A 25781-nucleotide genomic window follows, 5' to 3' on the forward strand; every position below is an offset into this window, starting at 1 on the left:
CAGACACACGTGGAAAATTCAGTTTATTGTCCCACAATTTTGTAATTTCCTTAGAAATTTGGTCTATTCGTTCTTTTCTTCCTTTAACATATGCTCCGAGAAACTGGTATCTTCCTACGATCTGCAATTGAAGTGGTATTCTGGATTTTTCATCGAGTGAATGTTCTTCTACAGCCACGCTTCCTCTTCTTCTGTGTGACTCTTGAAATCTCACCAAATTTTTAGTCCAAGTCTTCTTGTTCTTTGTTACTGTGGTATGACTTTTCTTGTGAGACATCATATAATATTGTTTCGACTTTACGGATAGCTGAGCGTAAATATCCGTTTAATAAAGTCGTTTAATTAATAAAATACTTTAACTGTATAGTAATCCAATTATAGTTTGATAATCCAGTCAATGTTGATAACAGTTCGATAATCCAGTCCGTATCCTAACGATAATGCTACAACTACTTATACTTCGTACACTTACAGCGTCTTTAGTTCGCTACAGTAGTTCCTTATTAGCTCAGTTACACGCAGAGTACTTCATAGAACTATTCACATTATCAACACTGAGCTCTGACAGCAGCTCGCTTATATAATTATTTAGAGCTTCCAGAATGTTCTACTAAGTTCTATAATCTTCTACAGTCTGTTACAGTCGTCTATATCACCGTGGTAACACAATGACGTCATCACATAACAATTCCAAGTATTTGCCGGCACACGGCCGTTTCGTTGCCATGGTAACGTGTGGCGTTATATTTATAAATTCATAACAAAATAATGAAATAAATAGAATTAAGCTGAGAATTAAGCTTAAGATTAAAACATCGGTCAAAAATGAATGTATAAAAATGGTAAATCAAATTTTTATTTTGGGGGTGACCTTTTTTTGTTGCAGAAAGCTATTTGGGCCTTTTTTCATGATTTTAGGTAAAAGTTCATCGATTTATGATACAGGAAACATTTTATTTGAAAAAAAATTAAAAAGTCATATCCCTAATATATATATATATATATATATATATATATATATATATATATATATATATATATATATATATGCATATACATTAGGGTAGGCCAAAAACAAAAAAATTTGAAATTTTAACATGTCTGCAAGAAAACGTGATCCTTTTCACATATGAATACAAACTATAAAAAAAAATTTGGAAAAAAATATTATTGAGTGCTGCCGAATTTGATTTGATTATTTTCATTTTTAGTCTAAAATATGTCAAAATAAGGATTTTGTAGGAAAGTGAAAAAAAGATTTAAATTTTTATATCTATAGGAAATATTTGTTATTTGAGGCTGTTTATTTAAAAGGCAACACGTTTTTCAACCTTTTTGGACTTCCCCATTATAATTTTGTGTTACTTGTTTATCAATTCCTACCCCGCCCCCTCTTTTATGCGCAGTGCTATTGTTGTTAAAAAAGATATATCTCTAAGTAATTTTTTGCTAAAAATTTACTGATTCCGCTATAATAAGAATTTTAATTAAAAGGTTTTTTTAACGTCACATTGTAGCTAACCACCCTTTCCATGTGATATTTGGTGACACTTCCAATACCCCTCCTCTTGTATTGTGGTAAACCCCTCCTCATATGGGGAGGGGTTTACCACAATACAAGTAATAACTGTTTTTATAACCCCTTTTTAAATCATATATTGCCTAAATTACAGAAGAGTTATTTTATTTAGAATTTTTTTGGGGTCTAATTAAAAACAGAAAACCTAATGAAAAAGTGGTTATTATTTATACTCAGCTAAATCAACGAATAATTGCTTCTTATTAAAATTGCCTACAACTTTTCTGTGATTTTCAACCACGTTAAAAACTTCGTTTCGTACAGCTTCGTCCTAAAGATAAGAAATATTATTTATCTATAATTTATTCTAAAAGTAGATTTGTATGATTGTTTAGATTTTTATTCATAATTTCTTCTCAACTAATTTTACGGTTTACCTTTGTAAGTATTTGGAGATAATCAGAACACAACTTAATTCCTCTCTCGGCTGCGTCATTAGTCACTTTTAGAGTTTTGATAAATAGCTTCATTTTCAAATAATAGACATTGTCGTCCCATTCTGAAGAAAGAACTTTAAGCCATTTTCCATCATCTTTTAAATTATGAAAAATCAACCAAGACTTGTTCCCAATATAAGATAAAATATCGGAATTTTTTCTAATCACTGGAAGAGTTGGTTTACCGCAATTGATACCAAGTGGTTTTCCGTATTCTTGCATTTTTTTTGCAATTTTATCTTTATCATTTAGAGAAAGTTTATTTGAAAATAAACTTAATACAGACACCTGCTCGGTTAGATACCAAGAGTGTCTGCTTAAAACATATTGGGCTTTTTCAGCAGGTACACCAAAGTTTAGTATACCTTTAAGTGCTTCTAGATCATTAAATAATTCTATATCATTAATTGGTGCATCACAAGCCTTTGACGCTTCTAAACAAGCTTTAATGTAAATGACTGAGCTAAAAGTCAAAAAGATTTTAAGGTTTTTTAAATCAGATTCGGGTAAATCTTTTTTAAATATTAACATCTTTGGTGTATACAGCAAATGTGCTACCCATCTTGCATGATGGTGAACACCACATGTTTTCCATTTCTTGGGCTCTTCTCCACCTAATAGAAAAATTGCTAGTTCTGCAGCCTCTATGTAATTGTCTCTTGGGTGATGCTTAGAGTGCAATACTTTCTCTAAGAAGTTGCCAGTTTCATTTGCTTTTTGTTTTAAGAATGAATTTTCAAGATCAAGGGATCTATTTGAAAGTTTGAAAGGAATTTTTTTAGAGTGAAGCCATTCTTTTTGAAAATTATTAAACTCTATATTATCATCAGATGATGTCTCTTTTTGAAATAAAGCTTTCCAAAACGACCCTATTATTAATTTTAAAACATAATGACGACATGCAAGCCAGAGAAGCGTATTTATAGATTTGCATTCTTCAAGAAGAGTTGCCGCTCCGTTTCTTACTCCAGTATTACAAGCCGTTGTATCGAAAACTTGGGCAACAATATCATCTTTAAGATCCCATTTTTCTAAATCTTCTATGATTCCTTTACATATAGAATGACCTTTGCCTGACTGAATAGGTTTAATAGATAAAATTTTACCTTCCTCGCAGTTTGGAAAACCACTTACTAATACAGTTAAATAGTCAAACTTTTTACCAGATATTTGCTTCATAAGTTTCCCATCCCAGTGAAGAGTCAAATAATCTAATCTAACTTTTTTTTAAAATTCTGCCATTATATTTCTTGCCATAATTTGTCTATTTTGCTTACGTGCTCTTCTAATTGTGTTTAGTGAAATATCTACATCATTAGCTTTAACCCCACCTAAAAAATACAGAATATAATTTTTCTTATCAACTAATCACACTAATAAAAAACATATGAAACTGATTAGTGATTTAAATATCAATCAAAAAGTAACCTAGAACCAGGATTGCTGAAACATTTATCATAAGCTGTGCGTTTGATAGTTTAGATCTATCAGCAGTTGCTGTTATCATTGGATGACAAACAAAGTTTCTTGGCAAAATTAAATTGATATTATCTGATACAACATTTTCCATTACACCTGCATAAGATTCAAAATTATTTACTTCATAATCAATTTTAGAAGAGCTCTGAGAATCTGAGTACATAGAACCTCTAGACGCAGCGAAAAATGATTCTTCAGTTGAGTCACTATCACTTTTATAAACGCTGAAATCAATTTCTTTATCATTTAATTTTCTTTTCTTTTCTTTATCGATTCTTAATTTTTTTTTTCCCTCCTTCTCTATTTTTCTTTTGACACTCAATTTCAACAAATTATCTTTTCCACCTAGTCCTCCGGTTTTTACTCCACTTTTGAGTGTTGAAAACCAGAGAATATCTTCTTCTGCATTTAAATTTGATCTGGTTTTTTTAACATATTCTTTCCGATTCGGAAAACTAATATCAAAAAAATTATCCATTATTTTTCTAAAGCCTTGAATAAATAAATCTTTTTTTAAAAAACATTTATGTTTAGACTTTGCAAGACTTCTCCATTTATCATGTAACTTAAAAATACTTTCAATAATATACTTTTCCTGCTTGCAAGGAATGTCAGCTTTATCCCAAAAAACGTTAACGGTTTTCATTGTTAATTTTGCAGCTAATTTTAATTTTAAAATGTTGCTTTTAGTACCTAATTCTTTTGTACATTTAGAAAACACTTGAATCGAATTGTTCATCATTTTTAATTGATACCTTAACAAGCAAAACAGAAGATGAATTTAAGTTTATTTTCAAATTGAAAAATAAAGTTATTTTTGGAAATAAAAAGTTTAAGTTATAAAAGTCTTTAAATAGTATAAACCTAAAAAATCTGTAGACATCTCTAGTAGTAGGCAGAGAACTGTTATTAATATCTGCCTGCGGATATCCAACCAACCATATTTCATTTGTCGATTTCAATACTTTTGAGTATTTCTTTGTAATTGACTCAGTCAAATTATTTTTTACAGACAAATTCTCTTTTCTTTTTTGTGTATGCGATGCCATGTTAAAATGTTAAAATGAATTAAATTTTATGACTGCTAGAAAAATAATAAAACGTAAAACATCTTCATTTCTTAAAAACGAGTGGAAAGATGAATATAATTATAGAATTAATAAATTTAGTTGCTTTCTTAAAAAATTTTATTAATCTTGTTTTTTAAATTATCTTTAAGCACATCTTAGCTAACTATGTTGTTTGAAAATAACAAGTTATTTTATTTTAAATCAAAAATCTTTAAGTATCGTAAAACTTCATGGTATTTAATTATATAAAAAATAATTTTAATTACATTTCTTTTTGTACGTAAACTTTATGATTTAGCGGCTGTTACTTATGCAAAATATTAAGAAAAAAAAGAACAATTCGAATCAAAATACAACAAATTAGTTAAATAGATAAAACACTGCTGCATGCTGCAGTAGATTATGTTGCTTACATTATTTTTAAATAAACAAGAATGCGTCGCGTGTATTGTTTGTTTACATGAAATACAATAAAAATATGCCGTCATTAGTAAATATTATGCCGAACAAATTAAAAAACGGAACAGAAGTGATGGAAGTTTTGTGTTTTGGATTTATTCATATAACTGAAACTTAAAATGAAATTCGGCAGAACTTAGAGATGAGCTACATAAACACTTTCATAACAAAAAATGATTTTTATAGTAAAAAGAACAATATTTTATGCAGCTACTAGAAAAATTGATACTTTGAAAAATATATGTGGGACTGTGGCCTACCCTAATATACATATATATATATATATATATATATATATATATATATATATATATATATATATATATATATATATATATATATATATATATATATATATATATATATATATATATATATATATATATATATATATATATATATATATATATATATATATATATATATATATATATATATATATATATATATATATATATATATATATATATATATATATATATAGAAAACCACTTAACAAATTTTTTTTTCATTTTACACTGTGTTTTATCAACAAAGATTCATAAGAAATGATGAATTTCTGATAAATCTTTGTCGATAAAACACATTGTACAAGGAAAAAAATTTATGTCGAATGATTTTCTTGTAATATATAATTGCTCTGTTCTTTAAGAACATTGAGCACTCTATTTTGTAGAACACATTTTAAAGTTGTTTAAATATATATATATATATATATATATATATATATATATATATATATATATATATATATATATATATATATATATATATATATATATATATATATATATATATATATATATATATATATATATAATGGTAAATACAGTCAAAACAAAATGTTTCTATGTATTATTTTTCAAATAAAAATAAAACGATAAAAACAAGTTTACTTATGCTCAACTCTTACTGGAACAAATGAACCCACTAAATATATTTTAAATAAATATTTTCCAAAATATACTTTTCATGTTTAAATATAAACTAAGCCTGGTTCCACAACTTTTTACAGCACATTTATTTTAAAAACAATATAAACAAATGCAATACAAGAGCTACAGAAAACATTAAGATACCGTTTGAAACAATAAGACTCTCAAAATTCTTAAAAACATATAGTGATGCCTATTAAATTGAAAAATTAGTTTCCAGAAACGAATCATTATTAAACTTAAGCAACGAACACTCTCTGAAATTAATGCTAAAAGCTACAAAAATCAAATTAAACAAATATAAGGAATTTTTTTAAATTTAAATTAAAAAAAATAAATCTAACTTAACTTTTAATATAAACCGATAAAAAAAAAAATAATTTAAATAACAAGGTTTATATGTAACAAATGCGTATATCCCACGTATGCAACTATTTTTTTATGTTTTTTACACGACTCTGAAAAAGTTACTCGATGACAAGACTGATTTAAGTTTTCTGCGAGCTTCCTATAACTACAAATAAGTAACTCTTTTTATCAATCTTACACAAACTTCGTTTTTTTCATATTTATACACAAACATTATTTTGAAATGTGGTAAATAAACTTATAGTGAAACATATAAACACTCTTTCATAAAATCAGCAGATTTATTTTTAGTTATTGTATTTTTTATCTTAAATGGAAGAATATAGAGATATATTTCTCGGATTATTTTTACGTACACGTTTTTATATTGTTGTAATTGTTATTTATTTTAATCATGTCTCGGAGTTGTATGCAACTGTAATTTTATTTACTTCGTATATTTCGAACTTTATGTTTATGATATTTATATTTGTATATCTTTACAGCCAATATGTGATTGATTTCTTGTAAATACTTCGTAGTTGTAAAATAAACATGAGTAAAAAATAAACAAAAAACCCGGATTTTTCTTTATGAAAAATTAAATTTCATTAATTTAACATCGAAATTTCGCGCCACAGACTTATTCATGCGTAATAATACTTTAACAACGCAAAAAATTGAACAACGTATTTATTAGAAGATAGCCACTAATTATTGCATATAAATTTACGCTTATTATACTAATTTCTGCTATCACCAGTAAGAGTCAAATCAAAAAATACAAAGCATTTTTAACTTCACTGCTTACTTGTTTAAAATCTTTTAGTATTCTCATACTTCAAGGTGCTTATATTACCCTAATCTACCCTATTTGCTAGATATTTATGATTTGTATATGCCATTATTATATACGCCGAAAATATATAAATAATAAAGTTATTTTCAATTTTTTTTTCAAGGCTTTTGTAAATAAGCAGTTTGCATTTTTTTAAGTCCAATACAAAAGTTTTCAATGCAGTGTTTACAAATATTTTAATTTTATAATCTATAACATAATTGCTACATAAACGTTTAACGTTTAACGTTTTTTCATCAGTTACTAGACTTTAAAAGAGCGCGTTTTCAAATAGCACGCGGTCATTGGAGAAATATCTCTTAAGCAAGTTAAAACTTTTTACCTTTTGGAATTTAATTATTATTTATTAGTTTCGAAATATTACATAAAAAATCATATTGAGATAAATAATCATCGTTAAGATCATTTTATAATTGAATTAAGTATAGAAAGTTATATATAACATTTTTATAAGATATAAAGTAGAAAGGATCATTTCTTTTTAAATCGTTTACATTTTGTTTGTTTTAGTTTTTCTGTTATCTTTACTTTTTTTTTAGCAGTTTGTTTTTATTGAGCTTATATTTTATTTTTTAAAAGGAAAATAGGGGTATGGATTAGGCCTAATTATTTTTTGTGCAACAAAAAAGTTATACTAATGCTATTTCCATAAAATTGGTAATAACTACTTTAAAATTTTTGTGATGCTATTAAATATTTTTATTCTTTCTTAGAAACTTTAGAAAAGTAAACTAAAATTTTGGGGCAACACTGACATGACATGTCACAAGTTATTGTATGTAAATGTTAAAATTTGTTATAAGAATTTTAGTTCTTATGAAATAAAAAAATGAAGTTAAAGAGTATTGTTTCTATATATATATATATATATATATATATATATATATATATATATATATATATATATATATATATATATATATATATATATATATATATTGTTTACTTTAAGTCTTTTTTAATTTTTTCGCTTCATTTTTAAAATTTTTGTTTGCACATGTTTATTGTTTGTAAAACGGGTGATGCGGAAGTTATCGGACAAATCCTAATTTCATTATTTGAGCATAATAATTAGTTTTTGTGGTTTTATGCGTAGGTATAAACGTTCTATAAAATATAAACTTTATTATTTAAAACACAATTATTTAAAATGAGTTTAAATACAGCTGAACAAGAATCATTTCGAAAGCGACTAAAAATGTTTTGTGTAAATGAACCCAATATCAAAAAAAAATCGTAAATCATTTTGAAAAGGAAGGAATTGCTTGAAGTACAATATATGATAACCTAAATAGACTTGAAGCTGTTCAATAGTTTTCTGATAGAAAGCACCCGGTCGTCCGACATCCTGGACTAGAGAAAAGAAAGCCGAATTAACGAGACTTGTCAACAATCAAAAAAGGGTCAGTCAGAGAAAAATAGGTATTAAATTCGGTGTAAATCAATCGACAATTGGTCGTCAGTAAAAAAAAAAAATAATAAATATAGAAAACGTGAAAAGACTCCAAAATACATTACAGAACAACAAATAAAGGCAAAGAAAAGAAGCAGGAAACTAGTTAACCAACTTTATAACACAAAATCGCTTCTAGTCATTGACAGGGCCGCCGTGAGGGGGGGTCTACTGGGTTGTTTTGTCCCAAGCGCCAGGTCGACAGGGGCGCACGAAGCCGAATATAAATAATTTTTTTTCATGTTTATTTAAAAAAAAGATGAAGTACTGGGAAGCAGCGTGGAAAATAAGAAATCAAAAGCAGCCGGTCAATTTGACCAGCTAAAACATATATTAGACGGTCAATTGCTTTTTTTGGCCGGTCAATTTTTTTTAGTTTAAATTTTCAACTTTGTAATGAAGTGCTTCATAATTAGACTTTTTAAATAAAAAAAGTAATTAATGCTTTAAAACTAAGATATTAGCATTACTTTCAAAACATTAGTTTTAAATAAAGCGATTCTTTTTATATAGCGGAAACTTGCAAATAAAGTGAATACTAATGATTAATTTAACAACCCGCTGAATTAAATGTTTAAATTAACTTTAGTGCACGGAGATTTTCATTCAATTAAAAACGGAGATTTTTTACTTTATTAAAAAAAGAGATTAGATTAAATCCAAGTAGTTTGATATTGATATAAAATATTAAAACAATTTTATTAAATTTATTTCTCTAATTTTTAAAATCTCTCAAATTTGAAACAATTTTGAAACACGTGATATCAATGTGATAGTCTGATAGACCCAATCAAGAAGAAATTCAAACAGTTCTTTGCTTATGAGCGGATGCTGTTTCAAAAAGAATTAAAACATGTCTGGTTTTAAAAAAAAAGATTCTGGTTGTCAAGTAAGAAAGAATGCTGCTCAAAGAACTGCGAGTGAGGAATAGAACAAACGCACTCTTCAAGACTGTGGTATTACAGTTACAAAAAAAGGAGAAGATGAAAGTCCTACTGCTTCAAACTCTTTCCTGCCAAGTCAATCGATTCAAGTAGTAAATAGTTTTCCCCGTGAAAGGATATTTCCCCATTTGATTAATTCAATGTTATATAAATTTTTAACTTATTTTTTTAGGTTGGAACTGAAAACGATGTCACTGACATTTCTGAGAGCTCGGGAGAGCCCCTATCAAAAATCGGAATGGTAGCTGTGAATGAAGAGAATTTTTTGGTAAGTTCTATCTCTTTAAAAGAAATGATGTTAATAAACTTTTAAGCTAATAAAATAAGGTTTTTTAAAATTTATTCTTAGGTGTTGCCAACAGAAGAACCCATCCCTACCATTCCTTCCAATGATCCTGCTTTGTGGGCAGCACATCTTTCCGCTTTGTATACTTTGGTACAGACAAAAGATGGACCGTGAACGAGCGCTTTCTGAGGGTCGAGAATCTTGAAAAAAAGATAGGTGCTGACATTGCCAAGCTTATTATGGACGTCTTAGAACAAAATGGAATCGATCTCAAAAACTGCGGAGGTCAAGGATATGACAATGGAGCGAACATGTCCGGTATATACAAAGGAGTACAGGCGATTATACTGCAAAAAATCCTTAAGCTCTCTATACGCCATGCAGCGCTCATAGTCTCAACCTTGCTGGTGTTCATTCTGCTGAATCTTCGGTTGAAGTCAAGAACTACTTTGGCCAAGTCCAGTCACTTTACAATCTTTTCAGTGGAAGCCCTAGTCGGTGGAAAGTCTTGATTGAAACCACTGGTTTGTCCCTTCATCAAACGTCGCAAACCAGATGGAGTGCGCGAATCGAGGCCGTGAAGCCGTTAGTCAAGCGATCAAGGGAAATCCTCGAATCTTTGAAAAAGCTCCAAGATTTTGATCTAACAGCTGATCAATTGAATGAAGTAAAATCTCTGGAGAAGTGGGTTCATTCATTCGAGTTCATCGTAATGACAACCTTTTGGTATAAAACTCTTCAATCAATCAACTACGTGAGCCTTGCACTCCAATCAGAAAATATTTCCTTGGACGACGAGATGAAACTCATTAAGACTCTTATTGAAGATCTAAATCGGCTGAGATCATCTTGGACCAGCATCCTTAATGAGGCGCGTTTGATAGCATCTGGTCTTGCTTCTTTTGGTTTTCAATCAGAATTTGTGAAGAAGAGGACGAAAAAAAGGAAGACCTTTCACGAAGAGGTGAGGAACACCGCTCATTTCCATGAAGACGAAGCAAAAGAGTTTGAGGTGAGCGTATTCAATACCGCTCTTGATACTCTTATTCAGCAGGTCAGCGATAGATTCCAAGCTGCTGAGAAGACGACGAATATGTTTTCGTTCTTGTTGTCATTGAAATCTCTTGTTATGTCAAATGAAGAAGAATCAGAAGAAAGTGTTGAGGCACCTATCCAATTGGTGGTGAAATGCAAGGTCTTGGTACAAATCTACGCGACCGATGTCGAGGAAGAGAAACTTATTGAAGAGGTCCGCCACCTCGATGCTCTGAAGCAATCCAATCTTTTTGGTCCAAAAGAATCTCTCACTTCCATGACGTTATTGAATGGAATATACCAGAAAGGTCTTCAGCCGCTCTTCGAATCAGTCTGCATTTTGCTGCGCATCTTCAACACCATCCCTGTTTCTGTTGCGGAAGGCGAGAGATCTTTTAGTAAGCTTGCTCTAGTTAAGACAGCTTTAAGGTCTACAATGAGCCAAGAACGGCTCACGAATTTTCTGGTTATTTCCACTGAGCATGATCTTGCCAAAAAGTTGTGCTACGGTGAAGTGATTTCCAAATTCGCTGTGAGTAAAGTTCGAAAGATCAATTTCCTCTGAAGTTGAAACAACAATAGCTGTTGTATTCTAGACAAATTTTTGCTCTTAACATCCAATAGTGTTTAATGATTGTCTTTGGTCTGTTTCTACCATGTTCTAGTGTCGACTTTATCATTTTATGTATGAGTGCATAACTAAGTCAAAAGACCATTGCAATTATCTAGAAATAAACTGTTCAAATGTTGATTAATTAAAATTAAAAAATTCTATATTCTTTTATCCTCTTTGATTTGTTATCAAATGACTTATTATATGTATTGAATTATGGATCAGCTTTCACTTTCAGTAGGGCGCTTGGGAAATTTTGACCCTGGGCGCCGCAAAGGCTCACGGCGGGCCTGGTCATCGATGACGAAAAATACTTTTGTTTTGCAGTGGACAACTTGCTTGGAAATTCTGGATACAACACAAACAACAAAAAGACATGCCTAGAAAGTGTTTGTTTTATAGAAAAAGAAAAACTTCGAAAAAAATTGTTAATGTGGTTAGCCATATCTGACCGTGGTATGTCCGAGCCATTGTTTCGCACTTCCAAGGCTGTAGCGATCAATTTATCAATCTATATTAATGAAAGTTTAGAAAAACGACTTCTTCCATTTATTCACAAGTATCATGGAGACTTTATCTATTTATTTTGGCCAGATTATGCAAGTTCTTGTTATTCTAAATTCTTGATTCTCTAAATTGGATGGACCAAAATGTCTATTACTTTGATAGAGAATCCAATCCCCCAAATGTGTCTCAAGCACAACCAATTGAAAGTTTTTGGTGACATTTGGCACAGAAGGTTTACGAGGGAGATTGGCAAGCTTCAACAATTTCTTTTATCTCAATTTGATTTTTTGTCATTAGCGCTGTTTATTATATGATTTTCCTATAAATATTTTGAAATCATGATGTTCAGCATAAATTGATTTGTAAAAGCTAACATGAAATAATAGTATTTAACAACTACTACCCTGGTAAATCACAACAGCTTTTTTCTATAAGGTACATTGATTTTCATTTTTTGTGTGAAATGTTTTTCTTATTTATTTACTTATTCATTACATTTTTTTATTTTATATGATGTATTTATGTGGTAAAGAAGAACAAAATATTGTTAAGTTTTGTGAATCTTTTAAAAACGTTTACAAATAACTTTTTTAAAGAAATAATATTGAAGTTTGTAGTTAAAGGGTTTGAAACGGGTTTTTTTTTAATTTTTTTGTGTTAGCTGTATGTTTATTATTTGAATTGCAGGTTTTTAATGATTTTTTCAATTATTATTTGCTAAGTTAATTTTTTTACAAACATCGTGCTGATATGTATATTCTTTTAAAGTCATAAGATTATTGTATAATTTATTTTAACTGACAGTTTGTTATATATATAAAAGTTATTTATGTGTGCCATTTAGAGTAGAAAAATAATTATATAGGAAAAATCACAATCTTCGAGATTCGGTTAAGACTTTTTGTTACTACTTTCAATTAAAATCAAACTATATTTTAATAAAAGCAAGCTAGAACCTCTCTGTTGTAAACAGACGCATGCTATACGAAAAATTAATTTTAAAAATAAAAAAGAACACACAAGGTCTCTTTTTGAACACATTTCTTTACTAACATTGTTTGAACTAAATAGATATAAATTTTTAAGTTTTATGTTTAATAGCAAAATGAAAAAAACTCCTTCAATTTTCTATAGTCTTTATAAGCAAAAGCCAGATTATTAATACCTGTTGCACACAAATAGTACCCTTTTAGAGCCTTTATGCAAAATAAACTTGAGCAATTTAAAGTTACTTATCGTGCACCTCATACTGAGAATAAGTTTTTATTATTTAATCAAAATATTGTTGACTTTAAAAATTTAAATGATTTTAAAAAAACTATTAAAAAGAGTATTTTAAAGTATAAAAAGGTACTTACCGATTTTTTCTAAATTTTTCACTGCTAGCTTCTTATATAAGCTCTTATTTTTTAATATACTTAAATATATTTTTCAAACATTGTGTTAGCAATAATCGTGGTAATATTAAAAAAAAGTAACAATATATGTTTGTATAACTGTTATCTTACATTTTTAAACAATTATAATGTAACATTTTAACGTAAAAATTTTGTAAATACATTTATTTTTATATATGTATATATATATATATATATATATATATATATATATATATAAATATATATATAAATATATATATATATATATATATATATATATATATATATAAATATATATATATATATATATATATATATGTATTCTGCAGAATATATATATATATATATATATATATATATATATATATATATATATATATATATATATATATATATATATATATATATATATATATATATATATATATATATATATATATATTCTGCAAGTTTCCCGTGTTCTTCTTACAGTTCTTATTACAAAAATTTGCCTAATATTTATGTTTGTGATTTCTTATATTTATATGTATATTCAATCTTAACAACCTTTATTATGTAATCACAAAAGTATATACTATGAAACAAAAGTAAATCTGAAAATAAAAAAAAAAATTTAAAAGTGAAGTTTCAATGGCTGATATTAGGCTAGAAGCAGATCTTAGTAAATAAAATGGAAGAATTAATAGGAAAGTTAACCGTCGCAGAAATGAAAGAGATTATTGCTCCCAACACCCAGGTTCTCTCTCAGAGAGGTCGTTCAGCAAGTAGTGTAGTAATGGCTGTATGGATGAGCCCTCCATTTGAAGGAGGGTGTATACCAGGGTGTTAGGAGACACCGAAGTAAAAACAGCAACCGAAAGGTTGTAAATGTCTTCTCTTAGTGAAGATGCTTATAACTTTTTTGTTGCTGCTTTTTCTTATGTTTTATATTATTTTCTTATATTCTTTATATTTTTTAATTTTTTTATTTTGAAATTGTAATTTTTTTTTAATAATATATTACGCTGTATAGATTTAATTAGTTTTGGTCTTTTTCAAATGAAATTTTAATTGCTTTTTTACTAATTAAACTTAAATAAAATAAAATTGATTCATTATCTAATTATCATAATATAATGATGCTACATTCTATTGTTAAAAATAATTAATTGGTAATTTAGTTAATTGAAATCGCTACTTTTAAAATTTACTTTAAGCCAAGACAATATATTTAGCTATATAAATGCAATTTATTTATATCTTTATTTGATTTTTTATCTTTAATGTTTATTATCTGGCTACTTAAAACATTTGTTATTTTGCATTTTATTTAAATTATTTTAAATCTATTATGATATCTTTTTAATTAAACTAAAGTTTACTAAGAGCCAACAGTTACAAGGTAAATTTTTTTTTTTCCATTTTCTTATTTTTTTATGTCTACTTATCTGTTACAATTTTTATTTTAGGTTTGTCATATGACGCATTAATGCAATATAAAAGATCAAAGTTTACATATTTTTTTCAAATTTGTTAGATACATGTTTGATTGTAAATTAAACTTTTTTTTGTTGGAAACGTATTTGTACTCAGTTGCTTAGTTATTTTTAATAAGTTTATTTAATTGTGTTCATTCAACGTTTTTAAGACAATTTTCTTTTTTAAAGAAAAATGAATCAAGGGGATACCAAAAAATTAACTCCTGTATAATTTAAGTTTACTTCATATTAGTAATTAATAATTAATTAAAGTTCATGTTACAAAAAATGTAACAAGAATTTAGCTTTAGTTTTTCGTTAACTTAAAGCATGATGAAGTGTTATCATTTTGTGTAAGTAGCCAAAAGCGTAATGTGTTGAACTTAGAAATGTAGAGAAAAACGGTTTTGCCTTACACTGATTTGACCTATGTCAGTTGTAAATTACTCAAATAATGTTAAATAATTGGTAAATTATTTTATCTCATACTTTTTATGTAAATTATACAGATGGTTCTATTTTTTAATTTGAAGGCGTTTTTCTAAAAGGGTGAAAAGGTTTCGCAACTTTAAATTGTGAAAAACAGCCTCTATAAATTATTTACGTAACAGACCGACCATTACCCATAATACGGGTTGCTTTCTGTTAGTAAGTTATTATTATTTACAAACTCTTTTTCTAAATAGGAGAGGTAAAAAATACAAAAACAATATTTTATTTTTTAATAAATTCGTCGTTCAACATTTATCACATTTATCACATTTGAAATATAAACCGCCTCAAATAAGCATTCAATTTAAGGACTTTTGTAGCCTTTATTAAAAAAAAAAAAAACAATCCTGACTAAACTCGGTTTAAGTTCTAAACTTTAAAAACATTATAGAAAAGCTGGTTACCCAGTGAAAAATAAAACCGCGTCCCACATGGGTTACGCGTGGGTTCCGTGTGGGATTGATGGGATTTACGTGGGACGGATTTTCCCATGTGGTATCCGTATGGAAATGTGTCACCTTAAACCTATGTGGGTAATCCCATATGGGTTACATGTGGGAACCATATGGTATTTACACACATGGGAAATCCCACGTGGGTTTCCTGTGGGATTTGCATGGGAATTAATTTGAAAGCCGGAAACTGAAAAAAAAACTTTTTAAAAAAAAACTAAAAAAATTTTTTAAATCGACATAGCATTGCGTTACGTTTATATTGTGTGAAAATATTTTATATTACATAGAGAATGGCAAGCAAGTATGTAAGTACCACGAATAATGTTTATGTTTTTTTATAGAAATAAGATTAAGATTTGTGCAAATAGACGTATTATTAGGATGATATAATAGTTATTTGAATATAGATCTTGAGTAAATTATTTGCAAACAATTAACTGATGCAAGTTGCAATGTTGTCAAAAACCAATCTTGCATGCATAAAGAAATGCACAAAGAAATGCAGGTTTGAAAGTCAAAGAATTCCCAATTATCTATATTAAAAAAAGAAAAAAATAGGATTGAGATGGGTTTCTGTAACTTTTTTTATGCTCCAAAACTTTTAACTTTAGATATAATAAGGTCCTTAAGACTTAAGGGACTTACGAAGAACATTGAGGAACAAAAACAGGATATTTACAGAAACTTTTCAATTTTTAATCTGGAGTACCACAGTGTAATTGGGAATAAAGTCTCTGGGTCCAGTTTTCAAAGTAATTTGATCTAAAGTAATGTTTAAATAAAATAATATGCTTTAAAATGCATAGAGTTATACATATAACTCCTGATAGTTAACTATATGTATAACTAGTTATACATATAAATTGTTATAAAAACTTATTTTTTAAGGTTATGCTTGAACAAATTAGTACCAATTAATTCAAATTCAAGATTTAGTTCAAGTTCAAGTTAAAGTTCTTATTTATTCATTGTTTTTGTTAATTTTATAATTATTTGTTCAAATTTATCAGTTAGTACTAATTCTTACTACAGTAAGAATATTAATCATTGTTGAACGTGATTTTATTAGTAACTTAATTTTACTTTTAACATATTTTGACAACACCCTTTACATTTTAAATGATGACAGCTTTACTTTTCTATTGATGTTAAATTTATTAAGTTTCAATTACTCAGATTGAATTTTAACTGAATTATTGTAAGCTTTGTAAGGGTTTGTAGTATATCAAATGGTGTTGTAAATAAAGTAAAAAGAAAATATATATATATATATATATTTATATATGTATGTATATATATATATATATATATATATATATATATATATATATATATATATATATATATATATATATATATGTAAATTATGTTAGTGTATTTTACAAATAGAGTGCTCAATGTTCTTAAAGAACAGAGCAATAATTAATTTGTAAAAAACACTTATCTAACTTTTATCTTCGACTCGGAGTTTCACCATCGCTGGATCATCAGGAAGAGTTACTAAATCTAAAAAAAAATTCAATTTATAGAAAAAATATTTTACAGGAAGTTATAAATTATTATAAAAAATTTTTAATTACTATATTTTTTTGTTAACGGGAAGTTACAGAAAGTAATTATGAAATAATTTTCTTTGGAATGGGGATAGTTTAATTTGGTCATTTGTTTTTATAATTTTTTAAGAGGTATTTATTTTCGTGCCTACATTTAGAAATTAATTCAGATTTTTTATTTAATAAATTTTCTTGATTCAAATGAGTAATTATTTCAAATTTTTCTATGCTATGTTTGCAAGAAAAATTTAAAATAATTACTCATTTGAATCAAGTAATTATTTCAAATTTTTCTATGCTATGTTTGCAAGAAAAATTTGAAATAATTACTCATTTGAATCAAGAAAATTTATTAAATAAAAAATCTGAATTAATTTCTAAATGTAGGCACGAAAATAAATACCTCTTAAAAAATTATAAAAACAAATGACCAAATTAAACTATCCCCATTCCAAAGAAAATTATTTCATAATTACTTTCTGTAACTTCCCGTTAACAAAAAAATATAGTAATTAAAAATTTTTTATAATAATTTATAACTTCCTGTAAAATATTTTTTCTAGAAATTGAATTTTTTTTGAGATTTAGTAACTCTTCCTGATGATCCAGCAATGGTGAAACTCCGAGTCGAAGATAAAAGTTAGATAAGTGTTTTTTACTAAATAATTATATATATATATATATATATATATATATATATATATATATATATATATATATATATATATATATATATATATATATATATATATATATTTATAAATATATATATATATATATATATATATATATATATATATATTTATAAATATATATATATATATATATATATATATATATATATATATATATATATATATATATATATATATATATATATTAAAACAATAAAATCGATACAAAATTTCACCATTAAACGAATAACATTAACATTGTGATGATAATTGCATTAGGAAACTAGTATTTATGTATTATTATTATACTATAAATAAATTGTTTTTTAATTCATTTTATAAAATAGAGACTGATAACTGATAATTAGTGGAAATAAATACAAATTATTAAAATCATGTAAACTTCATTTATTATTTCTAAATACTATATTAATGTTAGTCTACAAAGTTAAAATCAATTTAGAGCATTGTCATTAGTTCTTTTGCGATTCGCACTTCCACTTCTGTCTCTCAAATTTATAAAATAGGTGGTCAAAGCTTGCTTAATAGGTAGGTTCTCAGCATAACAATGCTTTTTTCTTACACTTTATAAAGAGAAAAATGGCAAATTAATTACTTATTTTACCTAAATCATAGGGTCATCATAATGATGTCAGATGATGACCCGGTTTATTGAACACCTTCACCCTTTATCAAACTCAGTCAATTTTTTGCCATCTCCCATTGAAAATGATGTCAGTTTTTGTTATCATATTATGATGGTGTATCTGAATTGTTAATATAATATAAAAAATGCATAAACCATCAATTTTTTTCTGGTTCAATTATACATTTATTCTCAACAGTACTAAAAGTAAAAAAAAAAAAACAAATTGTTCTTTCAAATAAGTAAGCTAATTTCTGAATTTAAATTGTTTTTCCTATGATCCTCTACAGTTTTAAGCAACAAAAGCAAAAAGTTTTTAGACCACACTATTGGTGTAAATACCTCTAAAACCTGCTCAAGCTAGCATAAATTGTTTTACTTTTTTTTTAAATAAAATACTTTACTTTTTTTTTTTAATTCAATTTTTTAATTGACATTAGTTTGGTTTCAACATCCCCTCCCCATTGTCAGTTATTGTTTAACTCACACTGCCCTTCTATCTACTGGCATCATTTATGGATGATCCCATAGCCTAAATACTATATATATGTATATGTATATATATATATATGTATATATATATATATATATATATATATATATATACATATATATATATATATATATATATATATATATATATATATATATATATATATATATATATATATATATATATATATATATATATATATATATATATATATATATATATATATATATATATATATATATATATATATATATATATATATATATATATATATATATATATATATATATATATATATATATATATATATATATATATATATATATATAGTATTTAGACAGAAACCTCCCTATTTGCAGATAATATACTCAAGAACTATATTCAAATATCATATGAACATGTTAGAGAATGTTCATATGATATTTGAATATCACAAATTTAATAATATTGTTGTGACATGTTATATAAAGAATACCATAATAGATTATGATATGAAAATAAGATAGGATATAAAGGCAATCATCAAAGAATAAATTTACTTATAGAAATTTAGATGTTTGTTTATTAGTTTCAGAATATTATATTATGTGTGACCGCGGTCTATAATAACAGGCCTTGACATTGCACAACAAAGTTGTTAAACTGAAGGCCAATTCCTAATACTATGTTTACATTTTCGTCTTTTAACATTAGACGAAAGTTTGTGTTCACGCTTTTTTAATAAATCTTTAAAATTTGATTGGTTTATAAAGTAGATAGCGCAACTTCAAGACGATTACGTTGTTAGGTTCAAGGCGTTAACATTGTAAGGTAATAATATTGTCAAACTAACGATAAGTTTTTTTAATAATTAAAATGCCTTTAAAATGCTGTGTATCTCTTATGCAATTTATACAACTACAACTACAATATTAATTACAACTACAACAAAATTATCAATACTCAACCACAACAAAAATATCAATTTATAAGTTCCCGAAGAATCTAGAGAGAAAAAGATGTAGTGAAGCTATCCCAAGAACCGGTTTTATTGTTGCAGACTATACAGCAGTATGTCAACTGCATTGGCCAAATGAAGCAACTTTTGAAAGCAAATATGGGAAGCAACGACCTTTAAACCCACCATCTGTTATTAAAAATATTCTGCCTAGTTGTTTAGCCACACCAGCAAGTTAAGTTAGAAAAACTGTAACTTCAAGCGGTTTTCGAAGAATTTTACCAGATAAGTTAATTGATTTTCTAAAAGAGGATGAACTTATATTTGACGATATTCAATCTTTGTTAAGTGATAATAACAATGTTATTGTTTTTCAGCTTAATAAAAAAAGTTTGCACATACAATCAAAAATGTACAAACTTGGTGTTCCATTATTTATTTTAGTAATTTTCAATGATTATTCATTTGTAGCTAACCATAATGGCACAACTTGTAATATTTCATCTTTAGCTGTAAACAAATTAAAGTTAATAAAAACAAAATCAGCTTTATTTGAAGCAGTTAGATTTTTAAAAAATAAAGAAAGTTCGCTTTAGTCAAATATTCTATTCGAACACCTTAATGCTATGAGAAAAGTTAGTGTTGGTGAAGTTTTATATACTTCAGATATTATATGTAGAGCATATGAGTATTTTGCTATGCGACGAAGTTTATTTGATTGTTTGTGTATTGACTACAAGTTACCAAGTATAAGAATTTTAACACGATTGAGTTCAAAAATAAGCTCAATGGAGGTCCTAAGTTTCATAAATAGTATTTTTATGAATTTAAATCCATTGAAAAGAACTTCCATACTACTAATTGATTAGGTCTATGTCAAAGCTTCATTACTTTAACAAAGAGGTTCTTTGTTTGGTCAAGTAGTAAACTACCCTGAAAAGTTAGCTAAAACAATTTTTGCCATTTATGATTAAATGTCTTTTTGGAGGTCCAGAATTTATATGTAGAGCTCAACCTGTTGCAAATCTTTCCTCTGAATTTCAGTTTGCTCAATGTCAACAAATTGTTGATACGATAAATAATATTGAAAATAGTAAGACACTGGTAATAATTATTGATGGTAACCGTGTAAATCAAAGATTTTTTGGAATGTTTAAAACAGTTGATAGTAAACCATGGTTAACAACATCAGGTATATATTTATTGTATGATTATGTGCATCTCTTAAAATCTATACAAAACAATTGGTTGACAAAAAAGACTGGCGAACTTCAATTTTTGAACAATAAAGAACTGGCTTTGGCTAAGTGGAGTGATTTAGAAACTTTATATAAAACTGAGTCTTTTTAAACTCTCTAAACTTACAGCTAAATCAGTTTATCCAAAACCAATAGAGAGAAAATCTGTAAAGTTTTGTTTGTCTGTTTTTTGTGAAGAAACAGTAGCTGCATTAAGAATGCATCCAGAGATTGAAAATATAGCATTTGAAGGTACTGCTGTATTTATTGAAAAAATAATTTTTTTTCAAATGTTGTTAATGTCAAAGCACCTGGTGCTGGCATTCGGTTTAGAAATGAATTATGCGGAGAAATCCACTCAGTTGGTGATCAACAGTTACAACTGCTACGAGATATTGTTGAACTGTCAAATTTTATGAAACCTACAGGTAAGCGTGAAAAACAGCTTACGCTAGATACTAGCAATGCAATAGCGCATGTTGGTGATTTTTATTGTTACCATTTTTAGAAAAAAAAATTAAAAATACAGTTATCTTTCTAATATATATATATATATATATATACATACTTTGTTATGGTTCTGCTTGTTATTGATACTATTTAATATTACATAAATATTCTTAATGAAATTTGAAATACGAAAATATGATTATCTTTTAACAATTTTTTGGTTTCTTTTTATATTTCCGTCTTTACTAGAGATTATTATTAGAAACCATTACACCCTACCTAATATAAAAATATATCAATATAAATAAAAGTAAAAGTTTAATCGGCCTTCAGTTTTTACAGCATTTTGCGCAATGTCAAGGCCTGTTATTATAGAAGGCCGTGTGTGTGACGAAAAAGTAAAGATACTTTTTTTTTAAGTGGCTGTTGCACCCAACGTCTACATCAACTATTTATCCTAATTGATCACTTTTTTTCAGGATTCTCCTCATGGGTTCAAGCTCATTACGCATAATATGTGTTCAATTACCCATAATACGTTAGTCATTGTAAGTAATAGATTAGGAAATATTTATTTGTAAAATATTGTAGTCATTAATGACTTCAACCTGGCAATAATTAAAATTGCTCGACTAATAAGGTTCCTTATTAAAATTGCTCTCTTTCTCTCTCTCTCTCTCTCTCTCTCTCTCTCTCTCTCTCTCTCTCTCTCTCTCTCTCTCTCTCTCTTTATGTATATAAATATATATATATATATATATATTTATATATATTTGTATTTGTATTTTTTTTTTAGAAAATGTTTGAAGAAAGTTAGAAGATACTAAAAACCTTGGTATTATGCAAGCCGAAGCGATTTAATTAATTCAATCGACAAAAAACGGCGTGTAAATCGCAAAAGAAAAAATATTTTTAATATTCATTTTGGATGTATTGATTAATAGCATTTATTTTAAAATAAATTCATTTTGCAACACGTTTTTTAATTTTATAAAATTTCGTCATAATAGTTTAAGGTAAATCCCACATAGGTTATAGGTGGAAAACATCACATGTAAAAGATCAAAAATGCTGCACATTTTGAATACCAAATGGGATAAAGTAGCAAATACCAGATTAAGTTAAGCCTCTCTGAAAGCTGCGATGATTAATTTTAAATTACTATTTAAGTTATTTTTATATTAAAAGATTTTTAAAAATCATAGAAGCATTCGGACTTTCATTTGTCTAGTATTGACTACTTTTATACGATTTGGATTAAAATATGTGGCATTTAAGATCTATAACATGTAGTATTTTCCACCTATATCCCATGTAGGATTTACCACATAAAACCCATGTGGGATTTACCATATGAAACCCACATGGGACAAAATAATAATCCCCGTATGGGTTACATATGGTAAAAACCCACGCGTATCCCATATGGGATTTACCATATGGAATCCATGTGGGATTTACCATATGAAACCCACATGGGACAAAATAATAATCCCCACATGGGTTACATATGGAAAAAATCCACGCGTATCCCATGTGCGCTTTTTCACTGGGTAGGGGTTGTCCATAAATTACGTCACGCTTGCGTCAGGCAGGGAAGGTGTAGGTGATTTAGTGACGATTTGTTACCAGAGGAAAGGGGACTTAATTTTAATTATTAATCTAGAGAAGACTTTCTTTAAATTAAAAGAGTATTTGACCAAACCAAAACCCTTTAAGTTGATGTATTTACATGTTGATTATAAAATCAATTAGGCCTAAATCTTACTTGTTGATGTGAACAATCCGTTAACAGAGTAAATACAGTTTGTTTACGGACTGGTACGGCTGTAACAGTCTAGGTGCAGTACGCCATCTGCGCTTTGAATTTATACTGTCCAAGTGCAGAACTTTATTTAGATAGTGCACAAAAGTGTGCAGCAACAAAAAAAAGCTTTTGGCTTTAACTAAAAAATAAATAAATTTGATACCTAGAGGCAAACCTGTTCAATAGGAATAAGACGTGTTTAAGACGTCTAAAATCAGTTGCAATATTTATAATAAATTTTTTATACGTTTCAAACACGTCGTGTGCCCACATGGTGGAACCCTTGAACTAATATTATAGAACCGATTCCACTTGGCCACACAAAAGTTGCAAGGTAACAAAAAATTAAATTTTATAAAATAATATTTTCGCATGTATAACTACTATTATGTATTACTATGTATTATATATATAATATTTTGCATAAATTATATCAGAAGAATAGGTTTTGAAAACTGGTATTATATTTAGGATAACGATGTTAATATACAACTACTAAGGTGAAAAAAAAAATAAACAGACTAAAAAGTTATAGTTAACTAACGCAAAGAAGCTCAGAAAATAATAGATATTATTATATTTAAAATCTTTTTGTATTTTGTAAAATTTTGAACCCTCTCCCTTCTTTATTATTATTATTTTTTTTTTGTGGAGGAGGAGGGGGTAAAGATAAAAAATTGTTGCGTTATATTGGGAAGGAGGAGATCAATAAAGTATTACGGATGTGTTACGAGAGAAAGGGGGAATGGGCGCCTGGGAGAGGCTCAAAAAATGTCAAAAACTGGGCAACGTAATTCATGGATGACCCTTATAAAACCGTTTTTAAATATAAGTCTTATTTATAGTCGCTAAAAAAATCTAAAAACAAAGCTGAGCTACGTAATTTTAGCCGACTTATTTCTTTTGAAATAAAGCTGTGGCTGTCTTATTTCAGCTAATGAAGTTTACGTTATTCGAAAAAATAAGTAGCTTTATTTAAAGTCCTTTTGTAGGTATTTGTCAATTTTGCTTTTAAACTGATTTAAGTTTTAGGAATTTACTACTTCCACCGGTAACTCAATCTATGCGGTTGCTGCTTGATTAAGGAGATAATTTTATCAAGAAGCACTCTATTAAATTAAGCTCGGTATCAAAAGTTGTGTCCACGAGTCTCAATCTAACCTTTTTGTATATTTATTTGCTTTAAGAAATTGCATTCATGTAAAGTTAGATTTACTCTTCAGGGCCAACGATACCAAATAACCCGGGGTGGGGGTTGTTTGGTATTGTTAAGTAAGTCCTTATCCCCCTTACTACTTTTTAAAAAAATCTTTTTTTTAAAAGAAAATAGAATTTAATAGCAAATAGAATAAAGAATATAGGAGACTTATTTAAAAAATTGACTATTGTGCCTCCCCCCCCCCCACTTCCAAACCTGTGCCGTCGGCCATGCACTATTTATTAAATTATTGATTTAAAAATTTTTTATGTGCTCCCTCTTAAACGCGGAGTTGAAAGTTTTGTTAAATTTGATGTTTAGAATATATTTTTATCCAATGCAAGAACTTGATATCATATTGATATCAAACTTTGATATATATGATATCATGATATAAGACGTTTTTGATATCAAAATGAAATCACTCGTTGATATCATACTGATCTCAAGGCCTGATATCATAGTATGAGAAGTTTATGATATCAATATGATTTCAAAATGAAATCACTCGTTGATATCATTCTGAACTCAAAGTCTGACATCATAATATGAGAAGTTTATGATATCAATATGATATCACAAGTTGATATCATTCTGAACTCAAAGTCTGATATCATAATACAAGACGCTTAAATTTAAATTCATTGAATGACTTCATTATTGACTTAAATTATGATGACACCGAATGTCTTCCTAAAAAACATACGAATTATATTTTTATATAAAAATATTATTCTACTTGAATTAATTCTTTTTTAACTATATTATTTAATTCTATTTTAATAAAAATATTTTATTACTATTTTAAATAATTAGAATTTTATAAATAATTTATATACATTTTAATAACTGAAAAATAAAATGTTTATTAATATGACATAATTTAACTTTACTAAATAAATTGACTATTATTGTCCATTTATTTAGTAAAGTTAAATTATATCCTATTAATAAACATTTTATGAGAAATTGATAGTTATATTATATATGAAATATAA

The 25781-nt window shown here is 27.2% G+C and overlaps 1 protein-coding gene across 1 annotated transcript; it reads left to right on the forward strand.

The window, feature by feature from the left end:
• The first annotated feature begins 10088 nt into the window (after nucleotides 1–10088).
• Nucleotides 10089–11449, forward strand: LOC136091909 (zinc finger MYM-type protein 1-like). The gene is made up of 2 exons (XM_065819626.1): nucleotides 10089–10167; nucleotides 10215–11449. The coding sequence occupies exons 1-2, from the start codon at nucleotides 10089–10091 to the stop codon at nucleotides 11447–11449; spliced, it is 1314 nt and encodes a 437-aa protein (XP_065675698.1).
• Nucleotides 11450–25781: the final 14332 nt, after the last annotated feature.

This window comes from Hydra vulgaris, chromosome 15, assembly GCF_038396675.1.
Source record: "Hydra vulgaris chromosome 15, alternate assembly HydraT2T_AEP".
Lineage (NCBI taxonomy): Eukaryota > Metazoa > Cnidaria > Hydrozoa > Anthoathecata > Hydridae > Hydra > Hydra vulgaris.

Bases quoted from the DNA above. Each gene is read 5' to 3' on its own strand.
- LOC136091909 (XM_065819626.1), top strand. From the start codon at position 10,089: ATGGACGTCTTAGAACAAAATGGAATCGATCTCAAAAACTGCGGAGGT. The intron at 10,168-10,214 runs GTATATACAAAG...AAAATCCTTAAG, and splicing joins CAATGGAGCGAACATGTCCG to CTCTCTATACGCCATGCAGC.